General features: G+C 40.9%; 3 protein-coding genes across 4 annotated transcripts; 1 reads left to right on the top strand and 2 right to left on the bottom strand.

The window, feature by feature from the left end:
- Nucleotides 1-900: 900 nt before the first annotated feature.
- dcdc2b (doublecortin domain containing 2B) lies at nucleotides 901-6,259 on the top strand (the record flags this gene model as incomplete). Its single annotated transcript, XM_080042253.1, has 12 exons — nucleotides 901-1,184; nucleotides 1,335-1,386; nucleotides 3,218-3,288; nucleotides 3,943-4,074; nucleotides 4,185-4,319; nucleotides 4,490-4,529; nucleotides 4,651-4,716; nucleotides 4,851-5,013; nucleotides 5,122-5,231; nucleotides 5,344-5,409; nucleotides 5,795-5,866; nucleotides 6,164-6,259. The coding sequence occupies 12 exons, from the start codon at nucleotides 901-903 to the stop codon at nucleotides 6,257-6,259; spliced, it is 1,287 nt and encodes a 428-aa protein (XP_079898379.1).
- A 627-nt stretch (nucleotides 6,260-6,886) lies between these two features.
- On the bottom strand, nucleotides 6,887-9,616 carry tmem234 (transmembrane protein 234). Of its 2 annotated transcripts, none has more exons than XM_080042865.1 (5): nucleotides 9,408-9,616; nucleotides 9,030-9,181; nucleotides 8,861-8,927; nucleotides 8,110-8,202; nucleotides 6,887-7,769 (listed from the first exon to the last, which is right to left on the bottom strand). In XM_080042865.1, exons 1-5 carry the CDS (start codon nucleotides 9,418-9,420, stop codon nucleotides 7,660-7,662), a joined length of 435 nt encoding a protein of 144 aa, XP_079898991.1. In that variant the 5' UTR covers nucleotides 9,421-9,616; the 3' UTR covers nucleotides 6,887-7,659. The 2 variants fall into 2 exon arrangements, with proteins under 2 accessions (XP_079898991.1, XP_079898992.1); XM_080042866.1 differs by having other exon boundaries at nucleotides 9,030-9,178.
- A 270-nt stretch (nucleotides 9,617-9,886) lies between these two features.
- ncmap (non-compact myelin associated protein) lies at nucleotides 9,887-21,677 on the bottom strand. The gene is made up of 4 exons (XM_080042600.1): nucleotides 21,362-21,677; nucleotides 12,486-12,589; nucleotides 11,709-11,793; nucleotides 9,887-10,971 (listed from the first exon to the last, which is right to left on the bottom strand). Exons 2-4 carry the CDS (start codon nucleotides 12,574-12,576, stop codon nucleotides 10,692-10,694), a joined length of 456 nt encoding a protein of 151 aa, XP_079898726.1. The 5' UTR covers nucleotides 12,577-12,589; nucleotides 21,362-21,677; the 3' UTR covers nucleotides 9,887-10,691.
- Nucleotides 21,678-24,643: the final 2,966 nt, after the last annotated feature.

Raw genomic sequence — 24,643 nt, 5'->3', positions numbered from 1 at the left:
GTTGTGAGGATGAGGTAGTTACTATTGTGTAGAAGGGAGGCTCAATCATTGTCATCCAGGGTCAGGGTCCTTGGCCTTAAACTAGTTTGTGTTGTGTTTCTCACAGAAGCTCACATTTCCCATCACAGTGAATAAGCTTTCACTCATCACAAGAGAAAATAAGGATGCAAATTAATTTAATAAGGAACACCAATGAGAAGAGGCTTACAAATGCAATTTAAAAATGGCATTTTAAGTGCATTTTTTGCTACATTATTGCTACATTTCAAGTCTTGGTTTTGTTTTAAAAAGGCCCCTGGACATTTGAGTAATGATCCTGTCACCTGCCGATTGTGCCAGTGTGCATAATATACTGTATTTGGCTAAATGTTTTTGGTGGGGAAAATACAAATTGGATGTAGATGTTATCTTATTGATTCAGCTTACAACACAGTGACCCACCCTTTCTATCCTCCTCTTTCTCTCTTTTGTTGTGGTTGCTGCCGATGACTTGGCCCACAAAGCCAGTCATTGCTGTCATGCTGCCATAGCAACCAGGAAATACTCACAGCCGTCAGTGGAGCAGTGTGTGCGTCTGTGTGTGTGTGTGTGTGTGTTTTAGAGGGACAGGGAGAGCAGAATGTGGTGAGTGGGAGTCCAGACGGACCACAACAACAGAAGGGAGCGATTATCACCTTTTTCCTTCAATTCTGTGAGTTTCTCTCTTCGCTTTCATCTTCCACCGGGCTTGTGAGTGAGTAGTGTCTTTGAGGACCAAAGATCCTCTTATATGTGTGATGTTGTGTATGAAGATGGTCTGTGAATACAAATAGGTTGTAGTATGAGTGAAATGGTATGCATGCACTAGCCTTTTCAAAAATGATGTGTCTGTGGACTTTGAAGGTAACAGCTGGCTCAGAGATGGCTGCCGGCACCGCAGCCCTAGCTCTCCTACCTCCAGTGAAGAACGTGGTGGTGTATAGGAATGGAGACCCTTTCTACAATGGACGCAGGTTTGTGGTCAACCAGCGGCAGGTGTCCTCTATGGAGGCCTTTCTGAATGAAGTGACCCAGAGCATTGGTGCACGGCTCGCCATCCGGACTCTGTACACCCCCAGACAGGGACACAGGGTCCAGGACCTGCAGGACCTTCAGACAGGAGCCCAGTATGTCGCTGCTGGCTTCGAAAGGTTCAAGAAACTGGAGTGAGTACAAAAAGCCATTGACTCTGCTGTTATTAAGAATCCTTCAGTTCCACTAATAAAAGGGTTTTTGTGTGTGTGTGTGTGTGCGTGTGTTTAGAGAAGAGTTGTTTAAGGTTTTTTCTTTATCACATCTGTTTTTATCATGTGCAGTTATCTGAACCCAGGAGCGAAAAAGCAGCCCGCTGCCCGGGAAGAAACCCAGGTAGGCTTTTATTTTGTAATGTGGATGGCTTTCTTTTAAGGCCAGCAGCACAGTCCATCACTTATTAATCCAAGAAATCTAACCGGGAGGAATGCACCACGCCTCACTGTGCTCCAATCAAGTCAATCCATTTGAACTCCTGTTAAAGGTGTAGTCAGCGCGATTCTGGAGAATGCTGGTTGTCAAAATCACTTTTTGTCAAAAGCAGTGAATATCTCCTCCTCACCATCCACTACCTTTCCGTACTGTGCGTGCGCTCAAAACAAATATGGTGTTAATAAATAATAAAGTCATGGGGAGAGGCCCAACATGCTGCCAGGGACCGAATGCAATGGAGAGTGCTCATTGAAGCCTTATGTCCCATAGGGGACGAAGAGGAGTAAGTAAGTAAGTACACAGCCTAGGCTCTGTAAATGGGCATGTTGCTGGCTAAGGTGGGTCCCCTTTGTTTACATACCAATTTACAGAGCATAGGCTGTGTATTATCATCTGATTTTTTTCAGTGCACACTGTAGGGACAGGAGATATTAACCAATTTTGCCAAAAAGTGATTTTTACAACAAGATTCTCAAGGATCACTGACTCCACCTTTAAGTCGTATATGAAAATGACCGCAGGATTTTTCCCCCACTCCAGAGACGAGCTAATATTGTCAGTTTGACAATAGTTAGATAAGTCACAGCCAGTCACCCTTTGCTCTTACCGTCACATTGATGTCACCAGTTGTCATGTAAATTACCCGGAAATAATGGTCCAATGGTTGGTACTGTCCATCAAGCGGTCACTCAGGACTTGTAGCGCCCTTTTAAGGGTCTACTGTGATATAAGATTCAGTAATTACAGCTGGATATTGTCAGAGATCAGTAATTATGTAGTATATCAGACATTACGATTGTTTTCATCAAAGAAATGGATTGAATCTGAACTCTTTTCATATCTGCTGCTTGAATTCAAACCTATATCTGTACATCTCAGAGCAGACAGGGCATGGCAAAGACGATGATGATGATGATGATGATGATGATGGAGATATTATGCTGGCAGAAGCTCTCTTTACATTAACACGAAATTGATTTCAGAGGAGCACACACACACACACACAGACAGACACTCATGCTGACTGAGACAAGTGCTCTATGCTTTATATTGTGTCCAGCTAGCAGAGATGGCCGCTTGTTTTTTGGTTTTGTTTTCACAGATGCATAGTGTGCTCTTCTTAAGTCTTAAGCCGTCAGTGTTGCTTTTCTGAAGAGAGGCAAAAAAAAAACATAATAAGGAGTGGAGGGTGATTGTGTGTGCCTTGGGTGTGTGCCATTTGGAAAGCTGAGTCCTTGGTTTTAAAGTCTCACATGCCTGTGTTGTGGTTGCTGTGGAGCAATGCAGGGAGTGTGTCCGTATGAGAGTTGTGCTCGAGCCCGCTGGTGGAACAAAGAGGTAAGCCCTTCATGTGGCGTTATCAGGGCTATGTGCATGTCTGGGCAGGCCTAAAGCCCCCGCAGTCACTGTCCCCCATTTCTGCCTCCTTCTCCACTTCAAAGTATTCAGCAATAAGGGAAGATTATCAAATGTCTGGTTTGTTCTGGGTTGATTGATTAAGTCCAGTTGCATTATCAGAGACCGACACGCGCACCGGCTCCAAATTTCATTGATATGGATGGAGATGGCATGGGGTAGCGGCTTGAGTCATCGTGTCAAGTGTGCCAATCAGAGCAGTCCTGTAATGACGTTAGTTTCCATGGCTGCGGCGACACTTGAGCTGACATGAGCAGAATATTTAGTCAGTCATTAAACATTTGGGATAACTGGTCTTTCTGACTGTCTTCTTCCGCAGGCCAGAGTTACCCAGAGGCCAAATGTCTCAGCCAAGTGGAGGAGGTTTATACCAGTTCCATGCATTTTACAGTGAGTTGGACGTACTATGTGCACAAACACCCAAACACACACACACACACACACGCATATTTATCCTGAGCACATTTCGATAGAATGTGTGAGGACTTTATTTTTTAAGAATAGGTCTTACCACTTTCCCCATGCACATATGTATATTGAAACATGACAAATCATAATTTCCTAATACCCATTCTCTAACTAGATCTGAACTAATCAAATCAAGAGTATCTTCCAGATATATTGTATTTAAATATTGTGTCGATTGTACAATTTTCGATCGGTCTGACATTCAAGGTCCCCAGAGGATGAATCCTGCTGATTTTTTTGATCCCTTGACTTTCTCTTTTAGCGCCAGCTTGTGAGTGAAATTTCAACTATTGAATGCATTGTTATAAAACTTGGAATGTAGATTGATTGTCACACCACTTGGTAAAAACATGTTCCCTTCAGGAGGTTATTGAAACAGCTTTGGTGAATATCTGACGTTTTATCTGGCGCCACATCAGATCACAGTTGCTACCTGTCCCATACTTTTTATGACCAAATGCTGTACCTGACATTCCCAGAGTTACAATGTCAGTGAACAAAATTATTATTGAAGGAATTATTTAAGATGGACAATTAGAAGTATTTCAAATTGGCGAACCTATCCTTTCTGTCTAGCGTTTTCCGTAATGGAGACGTCCTCTGTCCACCATTCCGATTCATCATTCCTCGGGGCATGCGACAGGACCTGGAGCAGATCCTGAGTCTGGTCACCGAGAAGGTCAGCTTACGCACCGGAGCCGTGCGCAGGTGAGTGTCAGCGACAGATAGCCACAGGCCCACACACACACACAGTCTATTGAATACAAATAGAGAAAAACGTGGTCAATGCCTCCCTGTAACCCATGTGCCTTTATCAGGTTGTGCTCTCTGGAAGGAGTGACTGTGTCCTCAGCTGGGGAGCTGGAGAACGGCCACTGCTATGTTGCCGTGGGAACTGAGAGGTTCAGGAAACTTCCATATGTGGAGCTATTGACTTCTAAAGCGACAGAGAGGTATTGTTTTGCAAGGTCCTCTCTGTGAGTGTGTGTGTGTGTGTAAATATGTGTGTTTCTGTGCATCTGCACTGTCTGTTGAAAATAAAAGATGGAGGGGAAAAAAATTGTCTGTCTTTTATCTCTCACTTACTTCACATTTCATTGGTTTTTTTTCCATCATTTTGCAGATATTACCCAGGAAAGAGAAGGCTGTTAAGGAGAAATGAGGTACCTGTAGTTAATACTGTAACTAACTCACCTTACTTTTGTGCTTTAAAAGTCTTAGAATGGTCGCTTTGCAGCCTTCAGTTCATGTGAAGGTTTGAGCCGTCTTGTGTGTTTCTCTTAGAACAGGAAAGCAGGGAGTGGTCCAGAAGACCAGTACAGTGACTCAGCTCTCCTCGACTCCCCTGAGGTAAAACTAAATATAAAAAAATGTCCACTGATTTGCATTCACACTTCGAGAGACTGTTAATTAGTTTGGTGCACACTGCCAAACACATTGAGCACACCGGCAGCGCCTCATCTCTTGTACACCTTGGATTTCAGTCAGATGGGCGGAGGGTGAAGTCGACAGGGGACGAAGCCGCGGCCCCACCGGCCACACAGCAGAGTAGAGAGGGGCCCGAGGAGACCGCCGCGTTCTTCGCCAGGCCGGTCAAGATCCGCAACAACAGGGGACAGCCAAGACCACCGCTCAGCAACGGACCCGGTATTACCATCCATCAAACATTCACATTCACAATTAAGTTCGATTCGTTTTCATAATGTGTCAATCATTATTGCGACATCAGCATCCCCTTTTTACTGTTTATGACAGTCCAGCCCAGCGTGTTTAGAAGAGCGGCACGGAAGAGACGAGAGGAAGTGAGAGGGGCCGAGGAGGTGCACGAGGATGAAAACACCGCTACAGAGCTTCCTGTTGACCAGGTTAGCTTAACAATCCTCTCAGTGCTGTATTTAAATGTTTATGTCTATGTCATAATATATGTTTGGAGCAGAGGTAGGGCCAAAGCAGTCTCTCTTTTTCTTCTATCTGAAGAGAGTTGCAGAAATAGTGGAAGATGAAGAGGTAAACAACCTAAACGATCCTCTGAACACACAGCAGGTAAGGCACAAAAACCACGGTCGGTCTTTCACACTAATTTTTACCACACTACGGACACATATTGGGGGTATACAGTCATTTAGAAAATGTTCAACCCATGATGGTTTAAATGAGAAATCCATTATTATAGTCCAGGTAATTGTGTGATTAGTAAGTGGCTGAAAATGGGAAAAAAGATTATGTATTAAAAACAGATCCAAACGAGTCCAAAAAGTAATTCTATAAACGCCCTTGTCCAAAACATAATCGTTCAATGAATTCTCCCCATCTTTGTATTTCTGCCACACAAACACACACTGCGGTGTAAATGATACTGTGTTATGCATGTGGAGGAACAAAAAAAATAAAAAATAACCCACATAAAACCTTATCTGTTTTTCTCAAGAGACACGCACAAATTATAAAGAGTGAGCAGCACAATGAGGAGGAACACCCACACAAGCACAATGGAAATCAGGTACGGTGTGTTTGGGTGAGTGGGCGGCTACATTTACATAATCATAATGTGTGTGTCCTAATAAAAAGGTTCAGGTTACATTTAGAGTTTGAATGGGTTCAGAGGAGCGTATTATTTCTGTTTTTCTGTTATGAAAGGAGCCTCAATCTGAGCAAGACACTGGGATTGAGGAGTCTGCTGCTGAAATACTGGTGCAGCAAACACACACACACAATCTTTGTAGCATTATATTCAGTAGCATATGGATAACAACGTTTCTAAAGCAAACAATGTGCCTCTATTTTTTTGCTTTTTAAGGAGCCAAGGCCGAAAGAGACATCTTCAAAATCGAGGCCTTCGTCATCTAGCTCTCAGGGAAAGAACAGGAAAAAGAAGGCACGTCCGCACACCTGAAAAGTGTATTGATAGTTATTTTATTTAAAAAATATATATTTTAACGCTATTGCAAATCATTTGCTTTAACAGGAGAGCCCACAGGATGCCCCTTCTATATTAATAGAGCAGAACCACCGTCAGGAGGACTGGTGAGCACTGGAGGTCCATCGAGTACATCACATCGTTGTCATCACAGCGACAGCCATTGGCCAAGCAGATAACCCAGTAACCAGCGATATGAATGTTTGATTAGATTGGTGTTCACTGTGGTGTTGAGCCAAGCAAGAACATGAATGTAGGAAGTTCTAAGTCAGAAAATGTGATCAAGCTCACACAAAATAAAATGAAACACTACAGTTGGATGGACTCGCCATCATAGGCTCCCAATACAATCCACTGCAACAACTCAATTACATGAACTCAAAAAGGCCAACAGTCAAAAACAATTGTATGATATAAACATCCCAAAAAGGGTATTTTGCTGCATTGTACAGCTGTTTGATATTTTTGTCCAACATCTTTTACAGGAATAATACTGATGCATATATTATGTTTATGTCAAATTATGCAATGTATTATTGCATATACGAAGACGCAGTGTATGTAAATAAGAAAACTATGCTGAGACATTTGAAGCATTGTGTTTTTAATGTCAAAAATCAGTGATTGAGATCGTAACACAACAATTCATCTGTACAGTGTGTTCTGTCAATTCAATACTGTGACAATAAATATATATATTACTATGTACATTTCTGTTATTTCTGTTCAGACAAGTTTGCAGAACAGGTTAAAAGGTCACTCGTCCTCTACTCTTAATTTTTTTTTAACAATAATTCTACCTCAGTAATATCATTTATATATAAGGCAGTAGTGGAAGAATAAAGAAAATAAGCTAAACAGCTATTTGTCCTCCTGTGTCCTACTCTTCCCTATAACACACCACAGCAGACAGAAGGCAGCCGCAGTCAAATGTCCCCGTTAAACCAGAAGGCTACATCTAATTGGTCCCATTCCAAAAAACCCTCAGCCTGATTTGTATGTGGTCTCTGTAGCATTTATGCAGATGGGAGTCACATGGCATGGCGGGGGCAGCAGAGTGCTTAAATGTTAAAGTTAACTACGAGCAACTTCTATGCAAAGCGCCAATAAATCTAGTCTGGCCTTTAGGTGAACCCACTTCCCCTTTAAACGTGGCTTGAGAGTTGTCTGGACGGGTCTTTTGAAGCTCACGCCGAGTTCATTTTAGGCACAATTCTCCCACCAGAATTGTTGCTCCAAGGATGCGTTGTCTGAATCTAAATTGCCCCCTCTGGTAATTGCTCCAACTCTCTGCTTTTTGGGCATTTCTTGCCTTCACTGCTAAGAAATCCCTGGAAGGTAAAAGGAGAGTTTTGCTTCAATCTTGATTTTTCTTGTCAGGGTGCAGGCTGTGTCGTATTCTGCTTCCCGGCGCCTGTGCCGTCGACGGAGCTTAAAACACACAGAGTGATGCCGGCCATGGTAAGGAACATTCCTGCTACAGCCTCTGCAGACAGTGAGGTGTTTGTGGGGGAGGATAGTAAAAGAAGAAAGAAAATGAAAGCTAAATAAAGCAGTGCACATCTTAAAAAAGACAGAAGAACACAAACGACACAATGTTTTGTTCGAGGAGAGGAGAAAGGCACAAGCTCAATCATGTCTTGGCGTGCCAGTAAAGTAATGTTTGTCTGTGTCTATCACTGCTGAATTGGTCCCCAAAATGTTCCCGTAGCCTAATATTTGACCCTAAAGCCTGTAGTAACATCTAAGTATCCTAGATTTCTTCTTGTAGTTACCCACTTGCTGCCATGGTACTGAAAAAGCAAACTGGTGCATGAGTCACTTACGTTTGCCTCCAAACTCTTCCCCCAGTAGCTTGCCAGTGAGCAGGGTGCAAAGGAAGGTGAGAGAGTTGGCCACAGGAACAGCAAGCGATAACTCTGCATGAGAGAAGAGGAGAGAATTTAATATTCTGATAACAAACGGACATGCCAACCTGCAATGCACACAGATGACGCAAATCTCTACACAGAATGGAAAATGACCATAAGAGTACTATGCTGTACTCTTAAAGAAAATAAGGAAAATGAAAGAAAATATATGAGATCTTCAAAATGCATGAAATGATTTACCTCTCTGTTGCATCTCTAGAGTGAATTCCCCTAATTCAACTAACTAATAGCTGGGATTCATTCAGATAGTAGAGCTGAAACAATTAGTGGATGAACTGAAAATGTATCTGTAACTATTTTGATAATTGATTCATCATTTCATTAATTTTTCCAAGTTCAAATGCCAAATATCTACATGTTCAAAATTAGGATGTAGGATCTGCTTTTCATCAGTTACATTACTGCAAATTAGGCCTCCAGTGTTCTGCATGTTGGCTCACTGGGACAAATTATTAACGTATTAATTAATTATTAATATTAATAGAACTACTGAGCTATTGGCAATGTTATGAGTTTTTTTTTTTTTGTTCACCAGTGCTCTTCGTGCCATGACATATTGAAATATAAAATGTGTTAAAACAGTTTATTGATTTGTAATACCACTGACTGAACCCACTCTCCCGTGATGTTGAATCGTGTGTCTCACCTGTGGTGGACAGTGTGTAATAGTAGACCAAAGAGCCGCTCTGGTTCAGGAGAAATGGGACCAGGTACTGGGCAGCAGCACGAGGAATAAGAAGATGTAAAACAATTGTAAGTAAGGAAAGGTAATCATTTCAAACACTGGCGAACTAGAAGGGATGTCGGGGTTTTACCTTGAGGTTTAGGAATAGAAACTTGACTTCAGCCAGTATCTGTGAGACCCTGTTGGTCTTTGAGACATTTTCTATGCCCTCTGTGCCTCTCTTAAGGAGCGGGTTTGTGCAGCCCCATAGCACCGACACCAGCACGAGACTCAGCAGCTCTACTGCAACACAGAAACAGCACACACATTTCAAACTGTGACTCTTCCGACTTCCTTAGCATTAGCTCTAATACATTAGCTAGCTATGTTTAAGTTAGCTCAGTTTTATTCACGCTGAAGAAGAATCACATCCGTAGCACATGTTTTCGATATCATAATTAAAAAGCAACCATTATATTCTTGGCAAATATCGCGATTTAAGAGGATGAATAGCGTGTTAGCCGCTCACCTATTGTCACCATCGTGATGTAAACAGTAAAGTCAAAGTTGCATTCAAGACTCTTCTGACTTCAGCTCACGTTTGTTAAAATTAACAAATTAGTAAACACTTCTAAACGTATCAAAGTTATCCCAAGAAGGCTTCAGAGAAAACGAAGACAAGTACTGAGCAAATGTATATCGACAGTCTCATTTGTAAGCCGCAAAGTGTCTTCTCGTCGTTTTGAATACTGCACTGGGATTTGTCAACGTTGTAGTACCAAACGGTGCCACCAGGGGGAGTAATATCTCGTTCATCAGAAACTCAACAGCACTTATGTAATTCATCTCACTTTTCTTTTATTTACTCACTCTAAGCATTTGGGCCTTTTCATATTATTTTTCAACTTCTTTCGAAGTTTCTATCACATTGTCTTTAATGTAGCATAAAAAAATAAAAACAGTTCAGCCACAATTAGACATAATAGATTTTATTTTCATCATTTCATTTGAAGAACCACAAACAATAGGCTTACAAATAAGATGGAGTACTATTAATAAAGTGCAAAATCGTTTGGCATCAAACTAAAAAAGGATTTAGCCATCAGCGTGTTAGGCTGACACCCAGAAAATATCTCTGTGGTCTCTTTATTATACAAGGTAAAAAAAAATACACATGACATTTTATATTTTTTCAACAAAAATTAATCTAAGAGAATCTGATGAAGAAAGACAGTATAATGCAAGGGCAACCATATTCAGTATGAATATTGTTAAATCTGTGATATCAGATAGTGCTCTTTCATAGGCTAATGTTTTCTCTTAAGTTCATACTTATTCTACAATGTACTTACATTATAAACCTTTAATACAGAAATGTACACACTTGGGGGCAACGGTGTCAAGCATTTACAGTCTTTTGCTGGACATTTTCTTCACTGTGTTTGTAGCGGTTGGACATCCGCAAACAGTGTAAACAGTAAGAAACTAAAAACTCTACACTCTGAACACTGACTGGAGCCAAAAAGCAAATCTTCACAGGAAAGTGTCAGTTTTTCCGTCATGCAACATCCTTCATGTGACCCATTGTGTCTGCTTTGGTACCATTTTGTTCACGATATATTATAATTTGCACACCAAAAGGACATCTTGTTATCCGTGTAGTCACCAGCAGTGGCTCAGTCAGAGGAGATTGACATCGACAACACTAACGTCACAGAATAAGTTTCCACAGTATTCAGTCGGCACACGGCATGAAGGCAACACATCATCAGTCAATACTTTGTCTTACAAGACTGAACCTTTATTCTTGTTGCTATGTGTTATCTATTGACGGAGTTTCATGTATAGTGACCACGGTCGATCCACTGTGTGTGCTGAACTGCTCTATTTGGTTTTCCTCCACGCTGTTCAGCTCCGCTCGTGGCAGCCGGAAGCCGTTCTCTGAGGCCGGGTTTGAGTTGGTGATGCTGCCCGACACAGAGTTGACCCCCATGGGGCTTAGTGGCATGCTGCTCTGAGTTGTTGACTGTGACAACTTTGGACGAGGTTTGGAGCCACCGTTGACTCCCAAGACTCTGGATACATGTGTCCGCCTGGAAAACAATTAAACCATGTTGTTAGAAAACACATACTTGAAAAAAAAAAGAAACCAGACTTTACAACAAGCTTTATTTTCGTTTGCCCCCCTTCCAACAATGAAGAAATGTATGCAAATTACTTCACATATCGAGTTCGGTTTGTCCAGTATCTGTTTTGCATTCGTATCAATCAGTTTAAGACAATTTAAAAGGTAACCCTATCCCATATTTTACAATAAAAACTTGTTGTAGAATAATCATAGGAGAAATATAGTTTTGTTGAGAAGAAATCTTTGATAATGTCCTATATCTCATTAATTATCTTGGACCCCTTACATTATTCGTATGACTTTTTAGTGGGGTCCCGACCCTTAGGTTTGCAGTGGCAGAACATTTCAAATTTCCTTTATTCAAATGTTACAATTAGAATTAGTGTTTCCATGTTAAACTATGATATGCTTCTGCTACAGGTAAATATTGTACATTTTGAATAAACCTGGATAGCTATTGCTCCCACAGGTTATATATGTCCAACTGCTGGACATGGGCAGCCTGTGATATTGAGCTTTGAGTAAGCATTGCTTCACCTTAAATACAGTTTTGTTAAAACAGGGTTAAAAGCAAAAGCAGGTGGCTGGTATTCCTTGAAAATGGATAAAAATAGCCTGCCTGGTTGTATTGAATTCACTTGACATTGTGTTGTGACATTCACTATGCAGGAATTGTCCTGTCAGGCGGGAATGCGGCCCTACCTGTTGTACGTCTTCAGGATGATCAGCAGAATGGCGAGAATGAGTATAATGCCGATGACGATGACAGCAATCATCGCCCCAGAGCCTGAGAGACACAGACAGAGGAGGAGGAAAGAGACATTAGCACCTTGAAAGGTTGTCTTTTCAAGTCATCTTCCAACAAAATTCCATGTTACATGTTACACTCACTCTGCTCAATTATTTTGTGCATTCTCTCCAGAAGCAGTGTGTGTAGTAGCTTAGCAACAGTGTTGTTAACAGGCAAACAGAACACGACAAATATGTAGCCTACTATCAAATGTATTACTGCCGCCACTCCCGTACAAGCCATCTAGATTAGACTGACGTGACGCAATGGGTTATTATTCATAAAGCCTGGCTTACATCGTAATAGATTTTTCAGTGAATCTTGGCAATAGGGGATGCTCTACAATCTGATGGTGTCCAAAACAAACACCTCCTCCGCAAGGGTGTGTTTTTATCGATGTCCTATTCAAGAGGACAAGGAGGAAAACGCAAAAACATGAATGCATACATCTGCAGTCTGCACACACCCCCTAACATATCATTCACCATAACTTGCCTAAGCCTAACCCTAACCTAAATCCCTGGACCAAAAACCAGCATTTTACCAATTGGTGTCATGGCATTTGTCCCCAATTGCACAAGCTGTCCCCAATCAACAGGTTTAAAGTCTAGTGTCCCCGAAAGTCACTTAAGTCAGTAACACACACACACACACACACACACACACACACACACTTAAGAAATCCTTACTCTGGATGAGTATTTGTTCTTTGGATTTGGTTGAGTTTGAAGTTACTGCAGTTACTGTGTTGGTCCCAGGTGAGACAGTTGAAGCTTGCATCTTCAGCAATAACCTGCACGGACACACAAACAATAAAATAAATAACACTATTAAACAGCACTGGCAAAAATAAATTATATGGGAAATTTTTTATATGATAAAGCCGTTTCTGCAGAATTCATACAACAGAATAAGCAAGACGAAAATTAGGAAACAAAATGGGATGTTGAACGTTAAAATCTCTTTGCCATGCACCTCCTGTAAACAGAGCAGAGGGAGTGGCACCAATAAATGAATGTTAGAAACCACAAGAGAGCATTACGTATGAAGTGCTAATAAGTTCCAACTTTACTAACACAGGACTGACGTGCTGGCTGGATTAGTGACATCATTAGGATCTTTATTTAGATGAAGCTCATGGTTTACATTTTTATCAATATCAAAACAGAACACATGCTCAAGCTTGCATCACTCAACGCCATGCAATGACAAACCTTTCCTGATAGTCAAGATGGGATTGATTACATTGTGTTTGCCCTTCATCACCTGGCTTTAAGCTCACGCTATAGGTCCATGCATCACTGTCATGTCTGTTAAAGCCTGAAGAAAACATTTAAGGTTTCAGAATGTTGTCATCAGACACTGACTAACGGCGGCAAGATTGTACCGACATGAAGGCCTACCATAAGTATGTTATAGTGCAGCACTGCAGTGCCAACATTTATGTTTTTAAGAACTGGGGTTGATTTTGAGTCGACCCCACATACACATTTCGCAAAAGCATCATATGTGTATTGATCCGCTACTAAAAAATAGTTCTCAATAAACACACTTTACATTTGCTTGACTAATGTTTGCCAAAAAAACAAACTAGTGCCAAGCTGTTTTAAAAATACGACAAAGCCTTTAAAATTAGTTTGAATTATAATTACATTTTTAAAGTCTTAAGTACCAACATTAAGGAGCTGCATGCTGCAGACTGGGAAGGGACTTCCGGAAGTTACGAAAGATAGACTTATGCACTGTTGTTTTTGTTTGTTTTTTAATGGGATTAGTTGACAAAGAGAGAGAAAATAAATAAATATGTGGTTATTTTTTTTAAATTCCCTCCTCTAGAAACATATAAAACCCTGATGACGACTCGTTCACAAACGTCTCTCATGTGCTTCAGTCTCTAAACAAAGAAGTTGTAGGCGTATACGTTTCAAAGTATGCCTATAACGGAACCTAATGATGTTGAACATGTAATGATATAACGACTGTTATGTTGGTGTGATTTTGTGTTCAATTGTTGAAACTTGCAATATTTATGATGCATACATCAGCATACAGGCATACATCAGCTGTCACCTTACTTCAGGGCTGTTTTAAAATGTTTTTATTTCAATTTAACAATCACAACACACCTTAATCTTGATCTCGAAGCTATTTTTGTGTGTCATGCGGAGATCCCCTGCCTTGTGCGTAGGAGGATCCCTTGATACTACTGTTCAGGAAACAATCCACATACAGCCGTAGGTCAGGGATGTGTCTGTGACCGAGCCCTTAGTCAAAATAACGCCGCCTTTTTTTGCATACTCGTAGATTAAAACTCATACAAACTCCACGTAAAATAAAACCACCCGCTGTCCATTTGTTTTTAAGCTCCAGGGAAAAAAACAACCCTGATTCCATTCAGGGTCACTGAAGCATCTTTCACAGAGCCTTTGTGTCAGACAAAGAGTCATTCACCTGTTGCCTACTTTAGTTTCCACTTCCGCCACACAAGATCCACACAGTTCAACATATATGTACAGTATATTACGACATCACAGGAGCTCCCCATTACGCCTGACACAGAGGTGTGTTCAGAAAGCCTCACATGCCAATATCATGATCATCTTTGGGTATATCACCTGATTCCTCGCCTAGAATACGACATAATACTGAATTGATTCCATCCAAAACATCCTTCTCTATGTTTTGGCAGGCAGCTAAACCTCCTAACCCTAAACCTCAGACAACCTTACCTGTACTTATTCCCCTGTATTTCTCATTACAGCTGAATTTACTAATTCTTAAGGCATCCAGTGTGCCCACGATAGGCTTTACAATAATGGTGGTTGTCAAAGTTTGTCAAACAAACAATTTAATCTGACAGATGAAGGAAGACATACTGTATCAAAATGTTGCCATGAGTGACGTCCCACTGTGTCTGCTGGGAGCGAAGCACAGTCAGAGCTGGTGCTTCAAGGGGAAGACATTTGCATCAGCTACAGTATAAAAAGCTGAAAACCCCTGCACGAGGAAGAGCACACAGCCACCCCACACTCCCTTTCCTCTCTGGGTGAGATTGACTGCTGCATTGATTACAGTCAAACTGACAAAGTATGCAAAGCCTCTACTTCCATAGCATTGTTGCCTGTGAAGATCCCCGCTGATCATGATTAAGGTAATAGAGCATCAGTTGACCTAAGGAGAGGTCAAACATTATAATCAATCTTTTCTTTTGAATACATTTTGATGTAAAATATAAAACTGGGGTTGTTTTCAATTGTTTTTCTCCCTTTTTTTGTGTATTAAAACAGAGAAAAATAAAAAACACCCTCTAACCATCCAACCTATACCAAACTTGGAGAAAAAAACAACAACAGGCATATGAAGAACTGGAAAGAATAAATAAAACACATACAAAGTAGAAGAACGGGGAAGGGGGTTAAAATAATAAAGATGCTGAAGGTGTTCACACCAATAAATAAATAAAAGCAGTGGAGGCATTGAACATAAGTTGAGGTCCCGAGAAAGAGTATTTACATGTGGGATAATATGTAACCTTTTTAAATTACATAAAAGACATTAAATCATATAGTCAGGAAGTTTGATTTGGGCTTTTCCATTGTATCAGAATACGTCAACGGGCAATGAAAGAGGCAAAGTAGAAAACAACACAAAAGCGCTTATTTTTGCATGACTGAATAAGTTCACATGCAAACCACAAGAGAAAATAAAACTGCAGTTTTAGTTCAGGTGTGTGGCTGGCACTGTTACTATGTTAGTGTAAAGGAGGAGGTTAGACTTTATTGGCTTTCTGAAAAAACACCTGGTTGCCGAGAGATACACTGACACACTTTCTCTTCTCTCCTTCACACATGCTCTCAGTGGACTTATTATTTCTGCCGCGGAAGCAGCCACTATTTGAGGAATAGTTATTCAGAGAAAATCAGTAGGCTACCACTTCGGTTAATATGAAGCTGCAGCGAGCAGCCGGTTAGCTTAGCTTAGCCTAAAACAGGTTACAGCGAGCCCCGCTCTGCCCAAATGTAACAAAGTCTCCCTGTGAGCGCCTCTAAAACTCACTAATTAACTAATTGTTACATCACATTACATCTGGTTTGTTGAACCCCAAAATAAAAATCACAGATATGTGTGATAGGCTACAACAGTAATTAGTTAGCTTCAAAGGGGCTGATGAAGGTAGACTTGGAGAGAACCTCGCTAGCTATTTTAAGTTAAGCTAACCAGCTACTGGCCCCAGCTACATACCATAAAGTGCTATCGATTTTCTGATTGAACTTTTGTCAAGAAAGCAAACAAGCCTGTTTCCCAAATGGACCAACAATGCTTCTAAAAAAGATATGCTCTTTTCTTTCAAATATATATATAAATATATATATATTTTTTTTTAGCCAAAGTACACAGAGGTTGTGAGATTCGACTCTATATCTGGAAACTGTATACTTCTGCATGTGACGTGTCTACAGGTGATGTGTACATGGCCTTCACCTTTAATAGAATGTTAAAGTTTACATTTCACCTTCCAGGTGCATATCCTGGAAGCATTGTAAAATCACCATTTACAGCCCCGAACATGTGACACCTTGTAGTCTATAGAGACAAAGAGCACGCCACTTTGCCGCTAACACTCTCAAGATTTATAGAGAATAATCCACAAACAACAATTTTTACTCAAAAAGAAACCGAATCAGAGATTTTAATAACTAGAACTCGATACTTGTGTGTAATGTACGTCTTATCCTGCTTCCGGCTTCACAGCAAACATCACATAACTCTCCTGGTGTTGACGTACTATTAGCTTAGAGATTAGTAAAGACATATATCATGTCTGCTGTTTGCAGAAGTGACAGCTTCTGATATCTAGATTACTGGTTATTTGCTGTGTTAATGTTGGTAACACAATTGGTTAGGTAACAGAATATAGTATGCAGCTGCTCAATTTCTAAAATTACAAATTTGTCCTAAGGAGCTTCAGCAGTACGGACAAATGATGTATATTTTTTAGTGCATTAGACCATAGGACTTAATGAAAGGATGACAGTTATCCTAGAAGGAAAGAAAATCACTTTGATCACCACCAACAGTTCACTTAGACGATGAAGGGCGGTTTTCATCAGATCAATCAGCGGCCCTGATTCATGCAGTGGGTTCTTTCACAAAAATGGGGTGTGTCGACGGAGGTGGGTAATACACCAGACTGATTGCAGGTCTTGACATGATATCACATAAACAACTGCAGTTAACACAACTCATTGTCTTAAATGCAACTAACGCCTTGTGCTGCTCACCAATCTTACACCCACTTCATGACTTCAACCGGATATCCTGGAATAAAAATAGGCAGTGCCAAGAAAGTACTTGGCACTGCCTATAGCACATACCTTAATTGCCCTGTAGCGCACATTGCCAACAAGGTTGTGCATGCACATAAGCCAATCAAGCCTGCAAGCTTGAAAGATGTTCCTTTGTTCTTTATAAGCTTGTTCCTTCTAAGCATATTATATAAAAAATAATTGTCTCACTTCATTGGTTAAGTACATTAAACAAACAAAATATTTCCATGGCATTCGTTCCCGTCCAATTGACTTTAGTGTTGGAGAGGCTCAATTGTGTTTTGTGCCCCCAAGGGAGCCTCTAAGGCAGTGCTGCCTGGAAGGCCCTATCCCCTAACCTTAATCCTAACCCTAACCTTAACCAGCGCTGCCTTGAAGGCTCCATTGGTGCCAAAAAACACCAAACACCGTTGGGGAGGTGGGCCTACCTTCATCTATAGAACCCCTAAAGAACATGGTTTTGAAAAGTTTAAAACTATAAGAAAGATTACAAGAAATAGTTGCTGTGAGTAGCCAATTGATTTTGTTCTTCATGTTTCTTGAGATTTCAAATTCAGTAATAAAGTATATGACCTACAAATCTACAACCAACTAAAAGGAAACAGTTGATAGATGCACTGACATCTGAAAAATATCCCCAAAGGAAAAATGGAAAACAAATGGAAAAATTTGTTTTTTCTTAAAGGGATCTACCGCTGTCATGTCTGTGAAGTAAATATGAAAACATTGGTAAAGAGGTTTCAATAGATCAGTCCAACGATAACAAAATCTGTCAACGAATGGTTTGTTCAATTCAAACAATAACCAAAGTCTTAAAACTAATGTCTGCCAGACCCTTTCTTGGCTAGTAGCAGTAGAAACCAACCAGCAAATAGGCAAAAAACCCACCTTAAAATGATATATGATGATATAAGATTTGTTGATAAGTGATTATTTTACAGGCGCTGGTAAGTGTATTTTGTTCCCTTTCTTTAGGTCGGAGCCAGGCCAGCTGTTTCCCCCTTGCTACCAGATTTTATGCTAGTTAGGCTATCCTAACCGCATATAGCTTTATATTTGCAGTATAAGGATTTGACAGTAGTTTACATTTTTCATCTCTCCATCAGAAAGAGAAGAAGTATATCTCCCAGATTGTCAAACTATTAGTATTCCTAGTACGACACAGCTAAGGTACTAACCAAACATTATCAACCAATTGGAAACGCCACTGTCTTTTGTTTGGTCGAAGACAATGGCAGGAGGTAGGTATCAATGTGAGAGAAATCCACATGACCGCATCAAACTTGAAACCCTATTCACAGAAATGCAGATTTGACTTCCGGTTATGTGACAGTGCAAACCACAAAGTCAAAGTCATTGCCAGTTAACAAGTTACACCACCATCATCAACATGCAGACCTCAAGGATACCCGTTGTTCTGACGTCAGCATCGACTTTCTCATCCGCAAGTCATATCATAAGACTTTGTTTGTTCTTCCACTTATTGCAGCTATAGGCCTACTCGCTCACACTGCAGATTCAATATCCTTTCTTCTGCCCTCTGTAAACAAATCATTTATTGGTTTTCTCAACGCAGAACAGGAACAATTTAGTTCCCCTTCTGTTTTATACCCGGACGGAGCTGTTAGCTTACTCGATTTGTCTCCTTCCCCCCCCCCCCCATCTGCAGATGTTCGTCTAAGCACTGAGTTAAACACAGTCAAAGCTTGACCTTTTTTAACGAACACTTAAACTAAACTTTTAGTCAATATTTGAGCAGTCAATCCGAAACAGGTTAATAAGAGACAGGTGGAGCTATTAGTGGAGCTCTCCTTGGGAGAGCAGACATACAGTCACAGCAACAGAGGTCATCTGTATCACTTCGCATGTAAATTTCCCTTGACTATTTGTACTCCCCATGTCATGCATTAAATATGACTTTCATCGACCTCCAAGAGATTTGCAACACTACTGACAGTTCTTTGGCACAGTGTGCGTTGGCCTGTTATTGACGCAAGAGACGGAGTGACGTCGGAGATTTAAAAACATTTAGATTTGGAAAAAAGATGGGTGTAGTTGAGAGGTACATAGTACTGTAAGTCTCAAAACTTAATGTGAGAGTAAGTTTTAATAATCAGAAATCACAGCAGATGTATTGTCAAGTCATTCGGAGTTTGTCAATAAACTCCACATGTAGGCTGTAGCAATGACAAATTATACATTCAATTACTAACTATTGAGTACAAATCTAGGTCAGAAAAAGTATGAATAAGATAAGAGGAAGAAAACTCCCTGTTATTATGGGCACATTAGGTTTGCACAATGGATTCTTAACTTACACTGTATATTGGGCAGTTATGCAAAGCATGACAAATTGGTATTCAATGGCAACAAAAATGAAATTTCTGTGGTTGGCAGACGGTACAAAAAAGCCAATATTTATGTTGATACTTTTTAAGACAAAGGCTTTTGCTGGATCCAGTTCACTTTCTCAAGTGGCAGAGTTTGAAACAGAGTGTCTGTTTAGGCACAAAGTGCTGGTATAAAGGGATGTTTGTGGCAATAAAATCAGTCTATCATTGTTCAGACATGATTGTAGCGGTCACATCACTGTTAGTCCATCTGAGCTAATGAACTACGCTAATGTGTTCTTAAAATTCAATCTGTCAGGGAGTCAACCACAACAGCTATTTTTACCATTGTATCCCAAGGACACAAGGCTGAACTGATTACTGTGAATACAGATTTTGAAAGGAACGCAAGGTATTTATAGGCCCATAGAATCGGATTATTTTCCTTAATAGATACTCCCATAACTGAAACCTGCTCATATTGTCTGCATTTTGATTTCCTGTGAGCTTTATAATCCCAATAATTGGACTAATACTTTAAGAACTGTATTAAATAACTAATACATCGTGTTTGTCAGAATAAAGTCATGTCGTGGAGCTGGGTTTCCTCTTGAGTTGCCCTTCTCATTGTTTTATACTTTATGAATCTAATATTACCTCCTCAGTGCGCTCCGGTAGAAAAACACCATGTTCCAATTAGCATTTGATAATAAAGATTTCAGTTTATTGTCCAAAATTCTGTCTAAAATAAAAATGCTAATTTCAAGTTAGGACTGCATATGTGTACAGTCTGCTTTCTACCGATTGATAATGAAGCATATTTTCAAACAATGCTTATCCCAGTTTATCAAGATAACAAAAGAAAGTGCATACAATAGCACCGCTCTTATCATCTGCAGAGCCAGCCAGACGATCATGTGAGAATGGGCTCATATCAGCTTCTAGGGTTGGACAGTGTTACTCTGGTTACAGCCTCTTTATAACTGAATTCGTATATTCATAAATCCATATTTAGAATGAGTGGATATTATACTGTATAACACGGATAGAGGGAAAAGCCTGTTGCCTGTATTATGCACACTGATTTAAATTTATGCTCTTTTGGAAACACGATTGGCCAATTAATGAATAACTGGCCAATATCCCATGACATACCAAAGTGAACCAAATTCTAATTTTAGCCTTATTTGAATTTAAACTGGCTGGGTGCAGCACAGTTATTAACATTTATATGCACGACTGCTGCCTGATTTAATGAGTGAGGTGGACAGGTAACCTTTCTATTCTTAGAACACAGTCAACTCCCCCGGTTCAAATCATAAACAAAGCCTCAAGCCTAAAATGCACCATCATGGTGCCTCTTCCATATCGTAGAAACTAACACTCTGAACTAGGGCAGCAGCACTATACCCGGGGCAGTAACATTTCCCTACAACGTAATGGCAACTGATGAGACGATAAGTCTAGCTGTTCCATCAAACAGTCACTTATCAATATGAGATAAACGGGGCAGATAGTGCTGGGAACATACACAGTCTTCCCAACTCAGAGACTGCACGTAAATCAGTGTCGTTCCACTTGTTCAACTGTTAAAGTAGATTTCTAAATCTGAGAGCTCCCTGGAATGTGAGCTATTCCCTTTCACCTGAGACTCACCTGCGGGTCCTGCCATGTTGTCTGGGGGTCGGGGAGAACCCCCCCCCCGGCTCTCAACACCCACACACACACACACACACCCACACACGGATGCACGCGCACACACGCACACACACACACACACACACACACACACACACACACACACACACACACACACACACACAGAAAAGCCTCAAACCTCAGGGACAAAATCAAAGTTTAGAAGAAAATCTGCCAAGAAGAAAGCAGGGAATTAGTCTTGTGACTTACCTAACCGTCTCCCCTCTTTGATTTCACAGCCCAAGCCTTCTCAGGATTGGGAGACTGGGCAGAGCAGAGCCCCCTCCCTCAGACCACTGAGGGGGGCATAGTCCAACGGCGTAGGAGCTGACAGTCGCAGCAGCTCTGGGGGAACAGAAGAGTGTGTGTGTGTGTGTGTGTGAGCGCCTTTTGAGAGAGAAATGAAAGTCCCAGGTGCTGCTAGAAAATCACAGTCCTACAGGTACCAACAGACGGGACGGACACAAACAAAAGGACTAAAGAGTTTTGCAAGACGAGCAGAGATGCGTGTCTGTGTGTGTGTGGTTTCTGTGGGAATTTAGGAGTGTTCATGTAAAGAGGAGGAGAGTGAAGGGGAGGTGGTTACACGCTTGCTCACTTGTTACTCCCTTGCTGCTGAGAGTAATAATGTCAGGGCAGCTGGTTTTTCAGGTCCTCGCGCCTGGCCCTTAGGCGTGCCGGGGCGGCTGATGAAAAAGAGAAGCTCCTCTCTGGAATTGGCGGCTCTCACCATGACCTCTCGGACGTCTGAGATTAAATGCAGAGGGGCGGGCCAAAGAATGAATGATGAATCACACTCCTCATAAAGAACACAATCATATATTGACATCCAGGGTTTTTCCTGTACTTTTTGGGCATGTGCACCTGTGCCGTGCCTGCATATACTATTGTCTCTTCACATCATGGTCAACGAGCTAAACAAAAGCAACTCTCATTGATGGATTATAAGACGGCATCGCTGTGTATTTTGTAGCAAACACGTTTTATGTTTGTAGTTGAAAATTAACTACCTGTCCAAAGGGTACTGGGTGTGTTTGTAGAAGACAGATATAGTGTGCCGCAGCCTTTTCTTCTCCTTTCTTTGATCGTAGAGAAATGGGCTCCATTCAAATACTTGGCAACATGTGTGTAAAAGCTGTCCACTGAACATGAAAGAAGAAAACATTACTTGAATATAACTGTTCTATTTCTCCAATTGTCCTTCTATGTTTTATCTCTCATTGCAGCACACGGGCTAATGTAGCACGCCCATCCTGATAGTCTATCCCCAAAACACTTTCAGGATCTCGCCTACTGTTACCTCCAGGGGCAAGGTGGCGCCCATGTCTATAAAGCAAGTCACTGTTGTGCCTTTGTGAGTAAGTGTAACTAGACTTCGTTTGGGCGGGCACACATTGTTCTGCTTCCCCCAATGGCCTGCGTACGCGCACTGTGCTGGTGTCCCCGCATTCAGCTGTGGGGGAAGACCATTACGTAACATTTATGGCTGGAGGTCAAGTTTCAGAGAGAAGAATACATCTTTTAGTAAGTGTCATCCTGGCCCTGTGTTGGTCTCAGTCCTGTATCAATAGTGTTAACACCATGTGTGTAAAATGAGTCAGACAGATGGATCAGCATTTGTTAATTATTTACTGTATCTCGAATAATAGTTGCAAGCATGTCTATGCTTGATCCTAAATTTACAAGAATATAATTTACTTATTTAGTTTATGTATCAATGTCATATTTGTGTTGTGTTTCCTCTGGGTTGGCTTAGTTTTTTCTGATAGGCTATGTTAAAGAGGACCTATGATACTTTTCGACTTTTATGACCTATAAACGTTGTTATAATGATTTATAGTCATGTTTAACCATACTAGCGTATCAAATAATTACGTACATGCATTTAGACGTATTCCCTGCTTACCGTCTGGGGTGGCAATGCAGAGCACTAAACACTAGGGCAGCCGGTCGAGAATTCACTTGTTCAAATTTCCGGGTATCGTGTCGTCACGTTCCCGGATGTTTCCATGTATGGTAATGCTGCTCAGGCAAGCTCCGGCCATGCCCCCACGCGCTGCTGGAAATGTTCCGGAAGGGAGGTAACCAATCACAACCGAGTGGGGTTTGCAGGAGGGGGGGTGGGGGGGGGGGGAAGAAGCTCAAAGCAGTGTGTGGAGCAGACTGCTGTGCTCGCTAGGGTGAGAGGAAGAGTGTCCCGAAAATCTACATGGTTTTTTGTGATGTGATTCGTGTCAGGTTGCTCTATAGCAGTTTTTAACAAGAAATTAAGACCAGAAAAGTAGTAGGAGATCTTTAAGAAAATACACTTTGATGGTTAACCACAATACAGATAGTATTGCCTGAATGAATCCCTTTAATTGAAAACCTTTAATTGAAAACCTTCAATTAACGAGTCTATATTTTTTTCAGTTCCAGTATGCCAAGTTTTAATGGAAACTAAAGTTTGAGGTTCAACAGAAAAAAACTCAATTCTCGTAGTTTCCAGACTTAGGAATAAAATACATTTTAGATAGCTTCAAGATCATTGTTTTCAACAAGATAGTGGCTACCATGATCACTGTCCTAGCTGTGTTAGAATGCAAACATGAGCTTGTGGCCGAAAAGACATGGTACACCTGAGGAACACCATTATACAATATCTGTTGAAACCACTATGTGTACTTTTAGGGAGCTGATTTTCTTTAAACTCATTGTATATATTATTGACTAATGCATTGATTCCTGCTAAACAACTGAGGCTTCTGTGCTGTGTAATTGTGGAGAACGTTAACCTGATCTATTCCTCTCAGCAGGTGCACACGCGTCTTTACATTAAACAGTAAGAGTCATTGTGAAGAGGAATTCCCCACTCTCCGCACTGAAAAGAGAGATTTTTGTTTGAGGAAGACACAGACAATGCTTCATCTCACAACTGTTGCTCAGTCCTTTCTTCCTTTTACACCCATCTGGGTTTTTTAACCTTCAGACCATTATAATGTCAGTAGTGACAAGGATGAATAACCTCCTCTACATACCTGCTTCTCAATGTCAAATATGTAGTGGGTTGTACAGATTGAGAAGATGGATGTCTTTTCGTTCTTTGTGAAACATGTACTTGCAAAACATATTCTATTTTTCGTTTGTCCCATTGCTTTACATTGTATTTAACAGTGGAGCTACGTTAGTCAGCAGGTAAAAGATAAGAGAAATTATTATTGTTAGTGGATTCCCGAGTCATCTGTCTTGTTTTCCCCGGCTGACACGAGGAATCTGACGGAAACTGAAATTCAATAAGCTGCTGAACCAAAGGTAATGGCTCTACTGCCACATAGTCACCTCACCTTTCATATTATACATGTCATGTCCAGTGTTTCTCGCTGAAAGAATCATTAACTCAACCTGCAACCTTGCTGTCAGTGTCCTCCTTACCATTGAAACACGGCTCAGGCAAGACAGAAAATTAACTGCTGTTAGGTCCTTGAGGTGGAAATATGAGGTGCAAAGTGCAAG

This window comes from Ammodytes marinus, assembly GCF_949987685.1.
Source record: "Ammodytes marinus genome assembly, chromosome: 15".
NCBI lineage: Eukaryota > Metazoa > Chordata > Actinopteri > Uranoscopiformes > Ammodytidae > Ammodytes > Ammodytes marinus.
This window is presented reverse-complemented; position numbering and strand designations above follow the sequence as displayed.

Coding starts and splice junctions, on each gene's coding strand:
- ncmap (XM_080042600.1), bottom strand. CDS start 12,576: ATGCAAGCTTCAACTGTCTCACCTGGGACCAACACAGTAACTGCAGTA. Junction 11,794..12,485: donor AGAACAAATACTCATCCAGA/GTAAGGATTTCT, acceptor TGTGTCTCTCAG/GCTCTGGGGCGATGATTGCT. Junction 10,972..11,708: donor ATCCTGAAGACGTACAACAG/GTAGGGCCGCAT, acceptor ATTGTTTTCCAG/GCGGACACATGTATCCAGAG.
- tmem234 (XM_080042865.1), bottom strand. Junction 8,928..9,029: donor TTCTATTCCTAAACCTCAAG/GTAAAACCCCGA, acceptor GCTGCTGCCCAG/TACCTGGTCCCATTTCTCCT. Junction 7,770..8,109: donor GGAAGAGTTTGGAGGCAAAC/GTAAGTGACTCA, acceptor CACTGTCTGCAG/AGGCTGTAGCAGGAATGTTC.